Below are 13812 nucleotides of genomic sequence, written 5' to 3'. Positions count from 1 at the left end.
AATTAAGAAAAAAGAATACATCCCGATATCTGATTTTAAATTTTGAATGTATTTATATATTCCTAATATATTTAGGAAGTGAATTTTTAATTTTCAAAATTAAAAACCTATTAGCTATATTATTATTTTATTATTTGGGTTGACTCTAGGAATTAGGATAGTCAATAATAATAATTGTATTGTTTGTTTGGGGTTTTGAAAAACTGTATTATTTTCATACATTGTGTTCTCATTTTATGTAATTCAACCGTATACATACGTCAACATATATTTAAAAAATTTTTAGTAAGTTACCCTTTTTTTAAAACTATCACATTTTTTTTTTAAAGAAATTTGAGATGATTTTTGTTAGAAAATGACAAGTGTCAATTTTCATGTTTCTCGGCAAAAATATTAAATACAGACTCAAAGATCATTTATCCATGTTTTAGTGACATGCTTATTTTTAACAAATTATATTTTTTATTTATGTAGTAAAAAGTTAAGAAAGCGCCAATATGTCGGATGGTAGACAGCGACTTTCAGGTGCAGAATATAGGAAAAGAAAACGTGAAAAAGAAGCTGTAATTAAAAAACAGTCTAATTCTATCAAAAAATTTTTAACGGGTTCTTCCTCTTCATTAAATATTTCAAATGCTGTAGTTGTACAACCTAGTGAAGTTGTTGACTCTTTCTCAGTTATAGATGCCACTGTACCTTCTGAAACTACAGTAGCCAAAAGTTCAACAGAAAATGTTATCAGTACAGACCCTGCGGAATGGCCTTTAATTATTAATAACGACTTTAAAACATTGTTGGTTGAAAAAGGCCCTCCTGCTCCGTTAAATGCAAATTTTGTATTTCCTTCAGATGATCAAGGACGAAAATTCACACAATTTCATTACAAACGAAGTATGAGTAATGGAGAAAATGTCACAAGAACATGGCTTGTATACTCTATTTCCAATGACGTAATATTTTGTTTTTGCTGTAAACTATTTGATAATTCAAACTCTAAGTTGGCTTTAGAAGGGTATAATGACTGGAGGCATTGTACACAAATGTTAAAAGGACATGAAACATCAAAAAATCATTTGACCGCATATAGTACATGGTTAGAATTGTCATTGAGGTTAAAAAAAACAAAAACAATTGATGACGTAAACCAACGTATTTTAGAATCTGAGTGTAGGCATTGGAATGAAGTTTTACAACGTATCATGTCGGTAGTACAATTTCTCGGTCATCAAAATTTAGCTTTTCGTGGATCATCTGATCAGTTATTCAAACATAATAATGGAAATTTTTTAAAATTAATTGAACTTATGGCTAAGTATGATTCTGTGATGGCTGAACATGTAAGAAGAATAATTAATAGTAAAAAAAATATAAGCCATTATTTAGGAAAAGATATTCAAAATGAGATGATTAATTTATTAGCTCAGTCTATTAAGTCTCGCATAGTTACTATGGTTAGCGAAGCGAAGTATTATAGTATTATACTAGATTGTACTCCTGATATAAGTCACTCGGAGCTCATGACTATTATTATTCGTTTTGTGTCAATTGAAGATTCAAAAGTTACCATACGTGAACATTTTCTTGGTTTTATTTCAGTTGAAAATAGTACTGGAGAAAATCTATGCGATGTACTTTTAAATATATTACGTGAGCTGAATATACCTTTGAGTAATATGCGAGGACAAGGATATGACAATGGAGCCAATATGAAAGGTGTGCACTCCGGAGTCCAACGGCACATTCGAAATATTAATCCACGTGCATTTTTTGTTCCTTGTAGTGCGCATTCCTTAAATCTTGTTGTAAATGATGCCGCAAAATCTTCAAAAGAAGCTGTAGCGTTTTTTGATATAATTCAAAAAGTATTCAACTTTTTTTCTGCCTCAACTATTCGTTGGCAAATTCTTTTAAAACATGTTAAAGAACTAACACTCAAACCATTAAGTCAAACCCGGTGGGAAAGTCGAATAGACGCACTTAAACCGTTTCGAAATTACATAGGTGAAATTTATGATGCTTTGTTTGAAATATCAGAAAATATAAATTTAGATCCGATGGTAAAACATGAAGCTGAATGTTTATGTAATCTTATTAAAACATTTAAATTTATTTGTTCTGTTGTCATTTGGTACGACATACTTAATCATATAAATCCAGTTAATAAATTAATGCAAAAACCAAATTTTGACATATCTTTAGCTTTGGGCATTTTAGAAACTTTATTGAAACATTTAAATGAACTGAGATCTGAAGAATCTTTTGAGAAAATGATTATAGATTCAACAGCACTTGCGACGGAAATGGGAGTAGAGTCTGTTTTTGAGAACTCACGGGGTAGAGTTAAACCACGACGTACTCGTAAACACTTTGATTATGAACACAACGATGAACCAGTTATTGACCCAAAACAGCAATTCAAAATACATTTTTATTACTTTACACTTGATGTAGCTATAAATAGCGTGAATAATAGATTTGAACAACTAAAAGAACATAATAACAATTTTTCGTTTCTTTACAATATAAAAAAAATAAAAAATCTTACACATGAAGAACTATTAAAACATTGCAAAGACTTACAAATTCTTCTTACCGATGGTGATTCAACAGATATCAATGGAATTGAAATGGCCCATGAATTAAAGTCAGTATCAGCTATGGTTGATGATAACTTAACACCTTATGAACTCTTAACATTTGTGATAAATGCAGGTGACTTTGCACCAAACCTATCCATTGCCTTACGAATTTTGATAACATTACCAGTATCAGTGGCAACTGGTGAAAGAAGTTTTTCGAAATTGAAACTTATCAAAACATACTTACGCTCAACAATGAAAAACGAACGACTTTGTGGTCTAGCCATGATCTCAATTGAACACGAAGTTGGTCAAGAATTAACAGAGAAAAAGTTAGTCGACGATTTTGCTAAGTTAAAAGCAAGAAAACATTTATAAAATTATGATTTATTGTTGTATGAATTATTAATTGTAAATATGAACTACCATTTATTTTTATAAATGTAAATAAAAAACTTTTGTGAAAAAAATATTAAGTGTAACAATGTAAAATGTAAATAAATAAATTGATTATTTATTTCACCGTTTAAACTCCTATTCTCCTACAATTTAGTCCAGTTTATAATTAATTTTGTATAAAATAAATAATACTATGTACTAATTATATGACAAAAAGTATTGAAAGGGGCGGCATTTTATTAACTGCACAGGGCGGCAAAATACTTAGCGCCGACCCTGCTCGTATAGACGGTGCTCGGTTGGCTAGCTGCTACCTATTCAAAATAGTATAATATAACTACGTAGACACAATTAAACACTAAAACATAGTAATAATATAATAAAAATGATCATGAAAAATATAATAAATTGTGACGATTAACGCCTACAATAAAAATGATATAAATGTTAAACTATTGCGATTCGCGCCTACGATACAATTACGATCCACGTTGGAAAAACGTAACGAACGGAACAGAACTGCCGGACCGTATTGGCTTATGTTGATCGGTGCCCCGGTTGCGGCCTAATCTACATATAATCATAGGTGCGATTTGGGCTAAATTTATGTTGACCAAAGTGATCCGTGGGTCTTCGCTCCCCACACCACCCTTACAACGCCATTCATGCATTCGTCGTATTCAATTATTATCTATAATTATTAATAGTTTATAATAAAATAACACACAAAAAAAAAAAACTACGATTGCCATGACAGAGATCGGCATGTCAACTTTCTTGATTTTCAATTTTTAGAAATTTATTAATTGTATGCAATATGTATGTATAATGTATTCCAGGGGCGTAGCGTGCATTTAAGCACTGTAAGCACTGCTTACACTTTAAATAAAAGGAATAATAAATTAGATCACGACTAATATTAAGAATATAATATAATATTATATTATTATATTATAGGTAGGTACATAATAAATGATTAAATTTTAAAATTTTATTTTTATTTATAAAATATTTAAAGTTATTGGTAGTAAATAGTGGTTATTGTTATTGTTTTGTTTGTGTCGTGTACTGTGTACTATATTTAGGGAAAATTATCGATTGACGGTCTATTTTTAATCCATTATGTTAACGGCATATCATAATACGATTTGTAGTGTAACACATTCTGAAATTGCTTACGCGGAACTGTTGCTTACGAATATCCTATAACGTCATAGTCATAGAAGGGGTCACGTATTTAACTAGCGTTTGTAAGCACATTTGATATTGCTTACGCGAGAAACAAGTAGCGACCAGCACGTAATCCGACGCGTTGTAGACTGTAGCCGTTTTTTCTTATTTACACAGTACACTGTCATTCGCCAAATAGACTTTTGAAAATATACATTCTTTATTTTATCGAATTTATAACATGGATTCATTGGCAAGTACCTCAAATTTAAATTTAAACGATAATAATTATTGTAAATGTATTATTGAACAATTATTACAAAAATCTTTTGGAACTAACTCATTTTTTGAAAAACAAAATATTATAAATAAAGGAAGACCTACTCCAAAACTTCAAAATTTAAAATCAAAAAATAAAAAAACTTTTCGATATTTTAATCATCCTATTATGATTCAAATAAATGGTTATCTGGTTGTGAAAAATCTCGAAAACTTTACTGTTGGCCTTGTATTTTATTTTCACGTGAGTCAAACGTTTGGTCAAAATTTGGTTTTGATGATTTAAGTAATTATCATAATTTGAAACATCGCCATGAAACAAATCGTTTACATATTGAATGTTTAATCACTTTAAAAAAAATTGGTAATGTTAGAATCGAAACATGCCTTAGTGAAACTTATAAAAAAAGTATCGAACAATATAACGAAATAATAAAAAATAATCGTTATGTTGTTAGCCGATTAATTGATGCAACGTGTTATTTGGCCAAACAAGAGTTTCCGTTTCGTGGACACGATGAACAAATAACTTCCACAAATCGGGGTAATTACGTAGAATTAATTAATTTGATGGGGACACTTGATCTCAAATTAAGCGGACACCTTTCGACTGCCACTGTTTTTTCTGGACTTTCTGGAGATATACAAAACGATCTTATACAATCAATTTCTAATGTTCTAATGAAAAAAATTGCATTAGAAATAAAAAATGTTGATTTTGTTTCTATAATTATGGATGAAACCACCGACGTCGTTTCGAAATCTCAATTATCAATAATTTTTCGATATATGACATATGAAGAGGTACAGGAAAGATTTTTGACGTCAGTCAAGATCGATCTGCCAAATGCTTAGCCGGACATATCTTTAATATTTTACAAAAATATAACTGTGAAAATAAATTAATAGCACAAACATATGACGGGACCGCAGTTATATCTGGGCAACATAATGGTCTGCAAGCGCTTGTACGATCGAAATGCAAAAATGCAATGTTTGTACATTGTTATGCTCACAAACTTAATTTAATATTAAAACAGTCCGCTGATCACATAAAAGAATGTAAAATATTTTTCCTCACACATTCTGGACTTTCATCTTTTTTTTCAAAATCTACAAAAAGAATTTATGCACTTGAACGAGAAGTAAAAAAAAGATTTCCATCTGTCGCCCCAACTAGGTGGAATTATAACAGTAGACTCGTTGAAATGATATCCGAGTATAGACAAGAAGTATTAAATCTCATGAACACAATTATAGAAAATGGAGAAAAGTGGGACAGTGAAATATTATCGTGAGCTAGAGGATTTTTTTCAAACGATTCAAGATTTTGATTTTAATTTTTTCCTTTTAATATTTGGTAATATTTTACCTCAAGCAACTATTCTGTTTAACATATTGCAAACAAAAAAATTTGATGTCACTTATTGTGATACAACAATTTTAGATTTTATTAATCACTTAAAAAATATGAGAAATAATTTTGATCAAATTTGGTCCAAATTTGAACAGTATTTAAATATCGAAATTCCATTAAGATCAAAAAGACTAAGAATAATTAAAGTTTTTGAAGACAAAAAAACCAATTACCGAAGACTATTTTTTGAAATCATTGATGTATTGTTAACAAAAATTAATGAGAGATTTTCCGAAATGTCTAAATTACTATTTTTTTCATTATTGGATTTTTCAAAATTTGAGCAGTTTGTTAATCAGTTTCCAACAAGTTCTATGGATTCACTGAAAAATTCGTAAGGTGAATATTTTGATTTTTCTATACTAAAAAGTGAATTAACTATTGTGTATTCGTCAACCGAATTTCATAAAAGAAATATTAACGAACTTTGGTTATATCTTAAATCAACTGAACTATCTGAAAGTTTACCTCAAGTTACAAAATTATCATCTTTAATTTTAACAATTCCAGCAACAAGTGCAGGTGCTGAACGTTCATTTTCGACTTTGAAAAGGATACATACATATTTAAGAAACTCTCAATCACAAAATAGACTATCAGCATTGTCAATTTTATCTATTGAAAAACAATTACTAACCAAAATTCAAAAAGAAAATAGTTTTTATGATGAAGTAATTGAAGACTACTCAAAAAAACCAAGACGAATACATTTATGTTTTAAATGAAATTTTAAAAGTGATACACGTTTATAATAATTAGTAATAATGTTTATAATTTATAATTTAATTCATTTATTGTACAATTAACTAGTATATTTTTAAAAATATTAAAAGTGTTAAAAGGATGAAATATGTTTATACATAATTTATTATTAGTCATAGTATTTAATCACTTTTTAAAAAAAAAAATATCTCTGCTTACGTTCTTTTAATACCCACGCCACTGATGTATTCTATTTTCATTTTGTGAGATAGATCACTGAAACCGAAGACCGGATTCTGTTGTTTGGGGTCTTTTTAGATTCACATTTGCTAGGAGAAATGTAGTGAATATTTTCAGAATTTTATCTTTTATAGTTAATTCACTACAGAACTTTAAAAAAAAAAAAATAAAACACACTTTATTAGGCGGTTTTTTATGTTTTTCAGCTTTATAGCTTTCTAGTGAGTTAACGATTGAAGAAAAAGTTCTGAAAATCTTCACAACACTTCTCCTAACCAATGTGAATCTAATAAGACCCCAAATAGGTAACAAAATCTGTTCTACAGTTTCGGTAATCTACCACGCTAAATGAAAATCTAATAAAACATAACTATTTTATTAACTGTGAACAATTAAATAATTTTTTTCAAAAATTTTTGATTTCACATTGTGTATCTACTTGATAATCCTTTTTTAATGGACTATTAACCAACTTTTAAGCTATAATAGTTTTAGAAAAAAGTTTTAAAAAAAAAATAGAAATTTTGGGGCTGTTCACGCCGACGGTTTTATGGATTCAAATCGTTATACCGCTCTGGTGTGATATCGGATCTCTCATTAATATTTTATGCTAAAGCTAGCTTAATTATCCACCTAAGAATTACAATTTAGTTACATTTTTATCATTTTCCTATTTAACAAAAATTTTCAATTCATAAAAACTCAAACTTTTTTCGTTTCAATTACCATAATATGGTAATAATATGGTCACTAGCACTCGAATCTACCACTTGCTGTTTTCCTCATTTAGTTTCATGATAGCTGAACAACTTATGAATGCATTCACTTTTGATTGTGACGATTCTTTATTTTTATTTTCTTGCTCTTTCTTGTAAATACAGCAGACACGTTTCCTATGACCTTCTCGTACTAAATAGTTTAAATTAATATTTTTTTTTAAAACCCACTCATTCCCGACTTTTTTTCCTTTTTTTTTTTTTTTTTTTTTTATTAGAAAATTTACGATCTGTATTACATGACACAATAAGTAAAATGGATGACTGATATAACACTATATACATAATAAAATACACATGAAGCACATGATGAGGGAAATCATCCAGCGTGGTACCCTCTAGTAATTTATTTTTTCTTCATTAATTAATTTAATAGATCACGACACCAATTTCTTTTAAGTCGACGTGGAGGGTTGTCAGGAAGATTACGTGATGCTAGGTGAATGATTAAAGGATTGAAATGATGTTGCAGTTTGGAGTGAAATCTGTTGTAGTATAATTTAGCTAGTTGTTCAACTGTTGGAATTCTTAAATCGTTGTGCAGGGTTTCATTTGTTACGTACCAAGGGGCCGAGGCTATTAACCTGAGAGTGATGGACTGGGAAGCTTGGATAGTGCGGACTTGAGAAGGTTTGGCACATCCCCAGATTTGCATACCGTACGCCCAAATGGGTCTGAGTAGAGATTTGTACAATGTGGACTTTGTGTGTATTGACAGTTTGGATTTAAGAATCGGCCTGAGTAGATGAAGGCAGTGGTTTAGGATTTTACGTTTGGACTTGAGATGAGGTCCCCATGTCAATCTTTTGTCTAGTAAAATTCCCAAGTATTTTACCTGGTTCGATGAAGGAATCTCGACTCCTTGAAGTTGGAGCGAGGGGAGATTGTGTTTACGCAGAGTAAATGGCACTTGGAAAGATTTATCGGGATTTATTAGAATTTTCCACTTGGTTGCCCAGGTGTTTATTAAATTGAGGTGTTTTTGGAGATAGTTTGAAGATAGAATAGGGTCTGAATTGGAGGACAGTATAGCAGTATCATCTGCATAAGTTGCTATGGTTGTGTTATCTGTTTTCGGAATATCTGATGTATATATGTTGAATAAATCGGGTGATAAGTCACTTCCTTGTGGAACACCGGCAGAGATTAGAAAGTAGGAGGATATTGAGTCGCCCTGTCGAACTACAAATGTACGATCATAGAGGTAGGATTGGATTATTAGATAGTAGGGAGCTGGGAGGAATAATTTTAACTTGTATAGGAGGCCCTCGTGCCACACTCTATCGAAGGCTTGGGCCACATTTAGAAAAACTCCTGGGCAGTATTCTTTATTTTCGAACGAAGTTTGAATTTTATCAGTAATTCTATGTATTTGATGTACTGTCGAGTGGGATGTCCTGAAACCAAATTGTGTGTCTGGTATTATATTGTTTGAATTGTTGTATATGCATGCCTGTGTGTATGTATATATGTATGTATGTATGTATGTATGTATGTATGTACTGCGTATATATTTATGTATGTGTGTATGTATATATGTGCCGATGGAGCTTGCATATATATAACGCTCAAATGCGTTGACTCAGGATAAATTACCTGTGTGACCGATTCGGTTCTCACGATGGTCTACGTGACCAAAAAGGCTGGGTCAGCACATACTGAAGACCTCGGACGGACCGTTGCAACGCGCCCCGTCTGTTGGTAATTAGTCGAGTCTGGTCTAAAGAGAGAGTGACACCTGCGTTACTCAGCAGAGCATCTTATAATTTTTATAGCAGAACCTCGTATAGTTTTAATCAGATCCTCTCGTAATATTAGTATTTAATATTCATTTCTTTAGTGTGTAATTCATTTAAATATTCATTTCTTTAGTGTTTAATTCATATCAATATTGATGTATTCAGTGTTAAGTTCGTAAATCAGTAATTATAATATAATATATATACCTATAACCAACACCTGTGTTACTTCATTTGACACTAACAACCAAGATAAACCTCACACGACGGTACTCCACACTTCATTGGTGGCAGCGGTGGGATCTCTGAAAGCGAAGAATTGTCGTAATTCACTTTACGACAGTGCAATTTTAGAGATCACTAACCTACGTGGATTTACCGCCGTCCAAGTGTAATCGGTTTTTGTGTCAATACACCAGCACAGATTTCGTTCAAAAATCAGTAACACGGTGATTGAAGTGCCGCCGCGATATAATTCGCGCCGTCAGGGAGGGGAGCTGTACACGTCTTCGTTCCAGTACGCACCGCCGCCGCCGCACCAGTGGGACAGTTCTACAGCACTATCAGCGGACGTCGTATCAACACCGCCACACTATCAACGGAAATCTTATCAACCAGTAAACAATAACAATCAACATAATCATAATGCAGCGGTATTTATTATGCATCATCGCGTAAGTTTTATTTAATGTATTCGTTAATCGGGATTTATTTATGCTAGTGCGTGTCGAATTCAGGGTCTAATGGTAGCACCAATTTAGATTTAATATATTTCAGTATTTATAATACTGTTCACAACTAATTTACGTCAATCTATTTAATTTATTCAATAATTGGGATTTATTCATTTATTTATTTTTGGCTAATGCATGTCGAACTCAGGGTCAAATGATAGCATCAATTCAGATTTAATAGATTTAAGTAGCTCTAGTAGTGATCCCTCTAGTGGAGAATTGTATGAACCAAGTAGTTGGTTACGTAGTGCAAGAGAGACGATAGAACAAGCGGACGAGCTTTTAGGTTCAACCAGGTATTTTCTAAGAAAGCAAGTGACCAACGCACATCCAGAACATCAACAAAATTCAGAACATCAGCAGCACGTACAGCATACAGAACATCAAAAAGACAAGACAAACTCAGAACGTCCAGAAACTCAATCGAATCAAGAAAATCAAAAATATTCGGAAAATACAGTACGTCAAAACAACTCAGAGCTACAAATAGGAAAAATGGAAGACCAACAGAAGCTAGAAACCTCTAATCTTAAGACAGAAACACACAAATCTGGAGTAAGCATCGACGCAGCAATGCGCGTAGTACCGAACTTCGATGGAACAAGCTCCGACCAAGCATATCATTTCCTAAGGGCGTGTGATTTCGCAGTCAGGATTGTCGATCCGGATCAGGTCGATTTGTTAGTACAGGGACTGATAATTAAGCTATCAGGAAGAGCATTGCGGTCGATAAGATATAAGGACATAACGACGTACAAGGAATTCCGGAAAAATATTGTGGAAATATCGGAAACCAAAAAGTTACTACCCCAGCTGCACATGAAATTGCTCACGTGCAAGAAGAGTCCTGATGAAGGAGTGCAAGAATATTATAATAAAATGGAGCAATTATTACACGACTTAATTAGTGCAACAATGGAGGGGGGGGATTACGCGAATGGAACGGATATTGAAAGGTTGTTACACAATCAGGTGCTCAACGCATTTATAAGCGGCTTACCCGAATCTTATCGGATATTATTAAAAGCGCGAGGCCCTAAGAAGCTGAGCGATGCGTTAGTATTCGCTTTAGAAGAGGAAACAGAGGGAAACCTGGCGAAGGAAACTCAATTGTTCAATATACAAACTAACACCAAGAATCAACAGCCATCAAAATCTTATTCCGGAGTGTCAAGAAATGGAAACAATGGTAAAAACAACAACACCAATAAGGGCTGTTTCAAGTGTGGCAGAACAAATCATTTTGCCAGAGACTGCAGAGCATCACAATGGGATCAAGAAAAGTTTAGAGCCAATCAACAAAGTGGACAACAAAATTCCAAAAACTCCGTTAGAAATGTATTGATATGTAGATATTGCAAGAAAGAAGGGCACGAGCTAGAAGAATGCCGCAAAAGGAGATACGTAAACAGCAAAAAGGAACAGGACCCAAAAGAAGTCACCACAGAGCATCAGAATGCGGGAAATGGGGCAGAGCCGAGCACAACCAGCGCACGTTCGGTTCAGCAGATTCAGAGCGCTGTTTTAAGTCTGCAACGGCCCTCCACTTCTCAGCAGCATTGATAGACAATACGACCTCGCTCAAGATTGAACAGTGTGTAAAGGAAAAAGTAAGATTGTTGGTGGATACTGGTAGTGACGTAAATATGATAAAACTTTCAGAGCTGAAGAAAAATATACTGGTGGACGAAACCACTATTTACAAACTAACAGGTATAAATTCACAGCCAGTGTTCACCATAGGATCAGTCACTTTAAAAATCCAACTTGGAACAGAAGATACAATTGCCGTGTTCCAGGTAACGCATGACAACTTTCCTATATCAGAAGCAGGGATTTTGGGCGCTCCATTTCTTCGAGACAATGGAATAAATATTAACTTCAGAACCTCTACATTGTCGACAGAATCTCCAAATCCAGAACCTCCAGAACCTCAGATTATCCAACCACGTTCGGAAACACTCATACCCGTCTTGACAGACAAGGAAGATGGAACAACCTTAATAATCCATGCGCAGAACATCGGAGAAAAAGGGATTGTATCGGGAAATATTGTCAATCATGTAAAGGATGGACAAATATTGGTCTCGGTAATAAACACGTCAGAGGATCCCATCGAATTGTTTCCACCCCGACTGGGGGGTGTGCAACACGAAATCTTCAGAGAATCAGGTGCCTACGTCTGTCATCAAATAGAAGAACAGAAAGTTAAAGAGAGCCGAAAAAAAAGGTTAACAGAAACAATTCGAATGGACCACCTAAATCACGAGGAGCGAGCCAGCCTCCTACGAATATGTAAAAAATATCAGGATTTATTCCATTTTGAGGGAGAACCTCTATCGTTCACCACAGCGATCCAGCATGAAATCAAAATTCCGGAAGGAACGGCTCCAGTAAACATCAGGCCATATAGGCTTCCCTACGCTCATAGACAGGTGATTGTCGAGCAAATGGAAAAATTAGAAGAGGATAATATTATTCAACCGTCAGAATCGCCATGGAACGCACCTCTAGTAGTGGTACCTAAGAAACCTGACGCGAACGGGAAACCACAATTCAGGGTCTGTGTGGATTTTCGCCGTCTCAACCAGCTTACCATCGGGGATGCTTTTCCAATTCCAAGGATCGATGAAATTCTGGACCAACTAGGACGCTCCAGATATTACACTACGCTAGACCTCGCCAGTGGTTACCATCAAGTACCAATTCGACCACAAGACTGTGAGAAGACGGGATTTTCAACAGACAAAGGTCACTTCGAGTTTGTCCGAATGCCCTTCGGACTATGTGGTGCCCCAAGCACGTTCCAGCGTTTGATGAACAACGTGTTGACAGGACTGAATGGTATGAAGGCGTTTGTATATCTAGATGATATTATTATACACGCAGTCGATCTAATGGAACACGAGACTAGGCTGGAAGAAGTATTCCAACGATTGCGGAAATTCAACCTACAGCTTCAACCGAACAAATGTCAATTCCTTAGACGCGAAGTCATCTACCTCGGACATTTAATAACGGATGCGGGTGTGAGACCCGATCCGACAAAAATCAGCTGCGTACGAGATCACCCCGTACCCAGAAATCCAACCGAAATTAAGCAATTCCTCGGACTCTCGGGTTATTATAGGAGATTCATTGAAAACTATAGCCAAATCACAAAGCCAATGACGTCGTTGTTAAAGAAGGGCCAACCTTTTGAATGGACCGCAGAGTGTCAGACAGCGTTCGAGGCACTCATCCAAAAACTGGTAACAGCCCCGATTCTTCAATATCCAAATTTTGAGGAATCATTCGTATTAACAACGGACGCAAGTCAGTACGCTATTGGCAGCATTATCTCACAGGGTGAAATAGGTCATGACCTACCTATTGCCTACGCATCGCGTACACTAAACAAAGCGGAACAAAATTATAGCACTACAGAAAAGGAACTGTTAAGCATAATTTGGTCAGTCAAGCATTTCCGGCCGTATCTTTTAGGTCGAAAGTTTCGAATTTACACCGACCATCAGCCACTCACGTGGCTATTCAATGTGAAGGACCCGGGGTCCCGACTCATGCGCTGGAGGCTTAAGTTGGCCGAATATCAGTATGAGGTGGTGTACAAACCAGGTGTAGCAAATACAAATGCGGACGCGTTAAGTCGAATGGGACGAGTTATGCTAAACAGTACCTTCGTTCCACTCACACAACTGAATTTCGACACTTACTTGGAGCTAGTGGAGGGAAAATCAATAACCAACAATAAAGTTATAGAGGAAACAGGGGATCTAT

General features: G+C 34.3%; 1 protein-coding gene and 1 pseudogene across 1 annotated transcript; both read left to right on the top strand.

Annotated features, from left to right (window-relative positions):
• The first annotated feature begins 497 nt into the window (after positions 1–497).
• LOC113557693 (zinc finger MYM-type protein 1-like) lies at positions 498–5282 on the top strand. The gene is made up of 3 exons (XM_026963254.1): positions 498–2334; positions 2575–2911; positions 4886–5282. Exons 1-3 carry the CDS (start codon positions 498–500, stop codon positions 5280–5282), a joined length of 2571 nt encoding a protein of 856 aa, XP_026819055.1.
• An 834-nt stretch (positions 5283–6116) lies between these two features.
• On the top strand, positions 6117–6569 carry LOC113559190 (annotated as a pseudogene).
• Positions 6570–13812: the final 7243 nt, after the last annotated feature.

Source organism: Rhopalosiphum maidis, chromosome 3, assembly GCF_003676215.2.
Source record: "Rhopalosiphum maidis isolate BTI-1 chromosome 3, ASM367621v3, whole genome shotgun sequence".
Lineage (NCBI taxonomy): Eukaryota > Metazoa > Arthropoda > Insecta > Hemiptera > Aphididae > Rhopalosiphum > Rhopalosiphum maidis.
The sequence above is the reverse complement of the archived record's forward strand: the minus strand, read 5'-3'. Positions and strand labels throughout refer to the sequence as shown.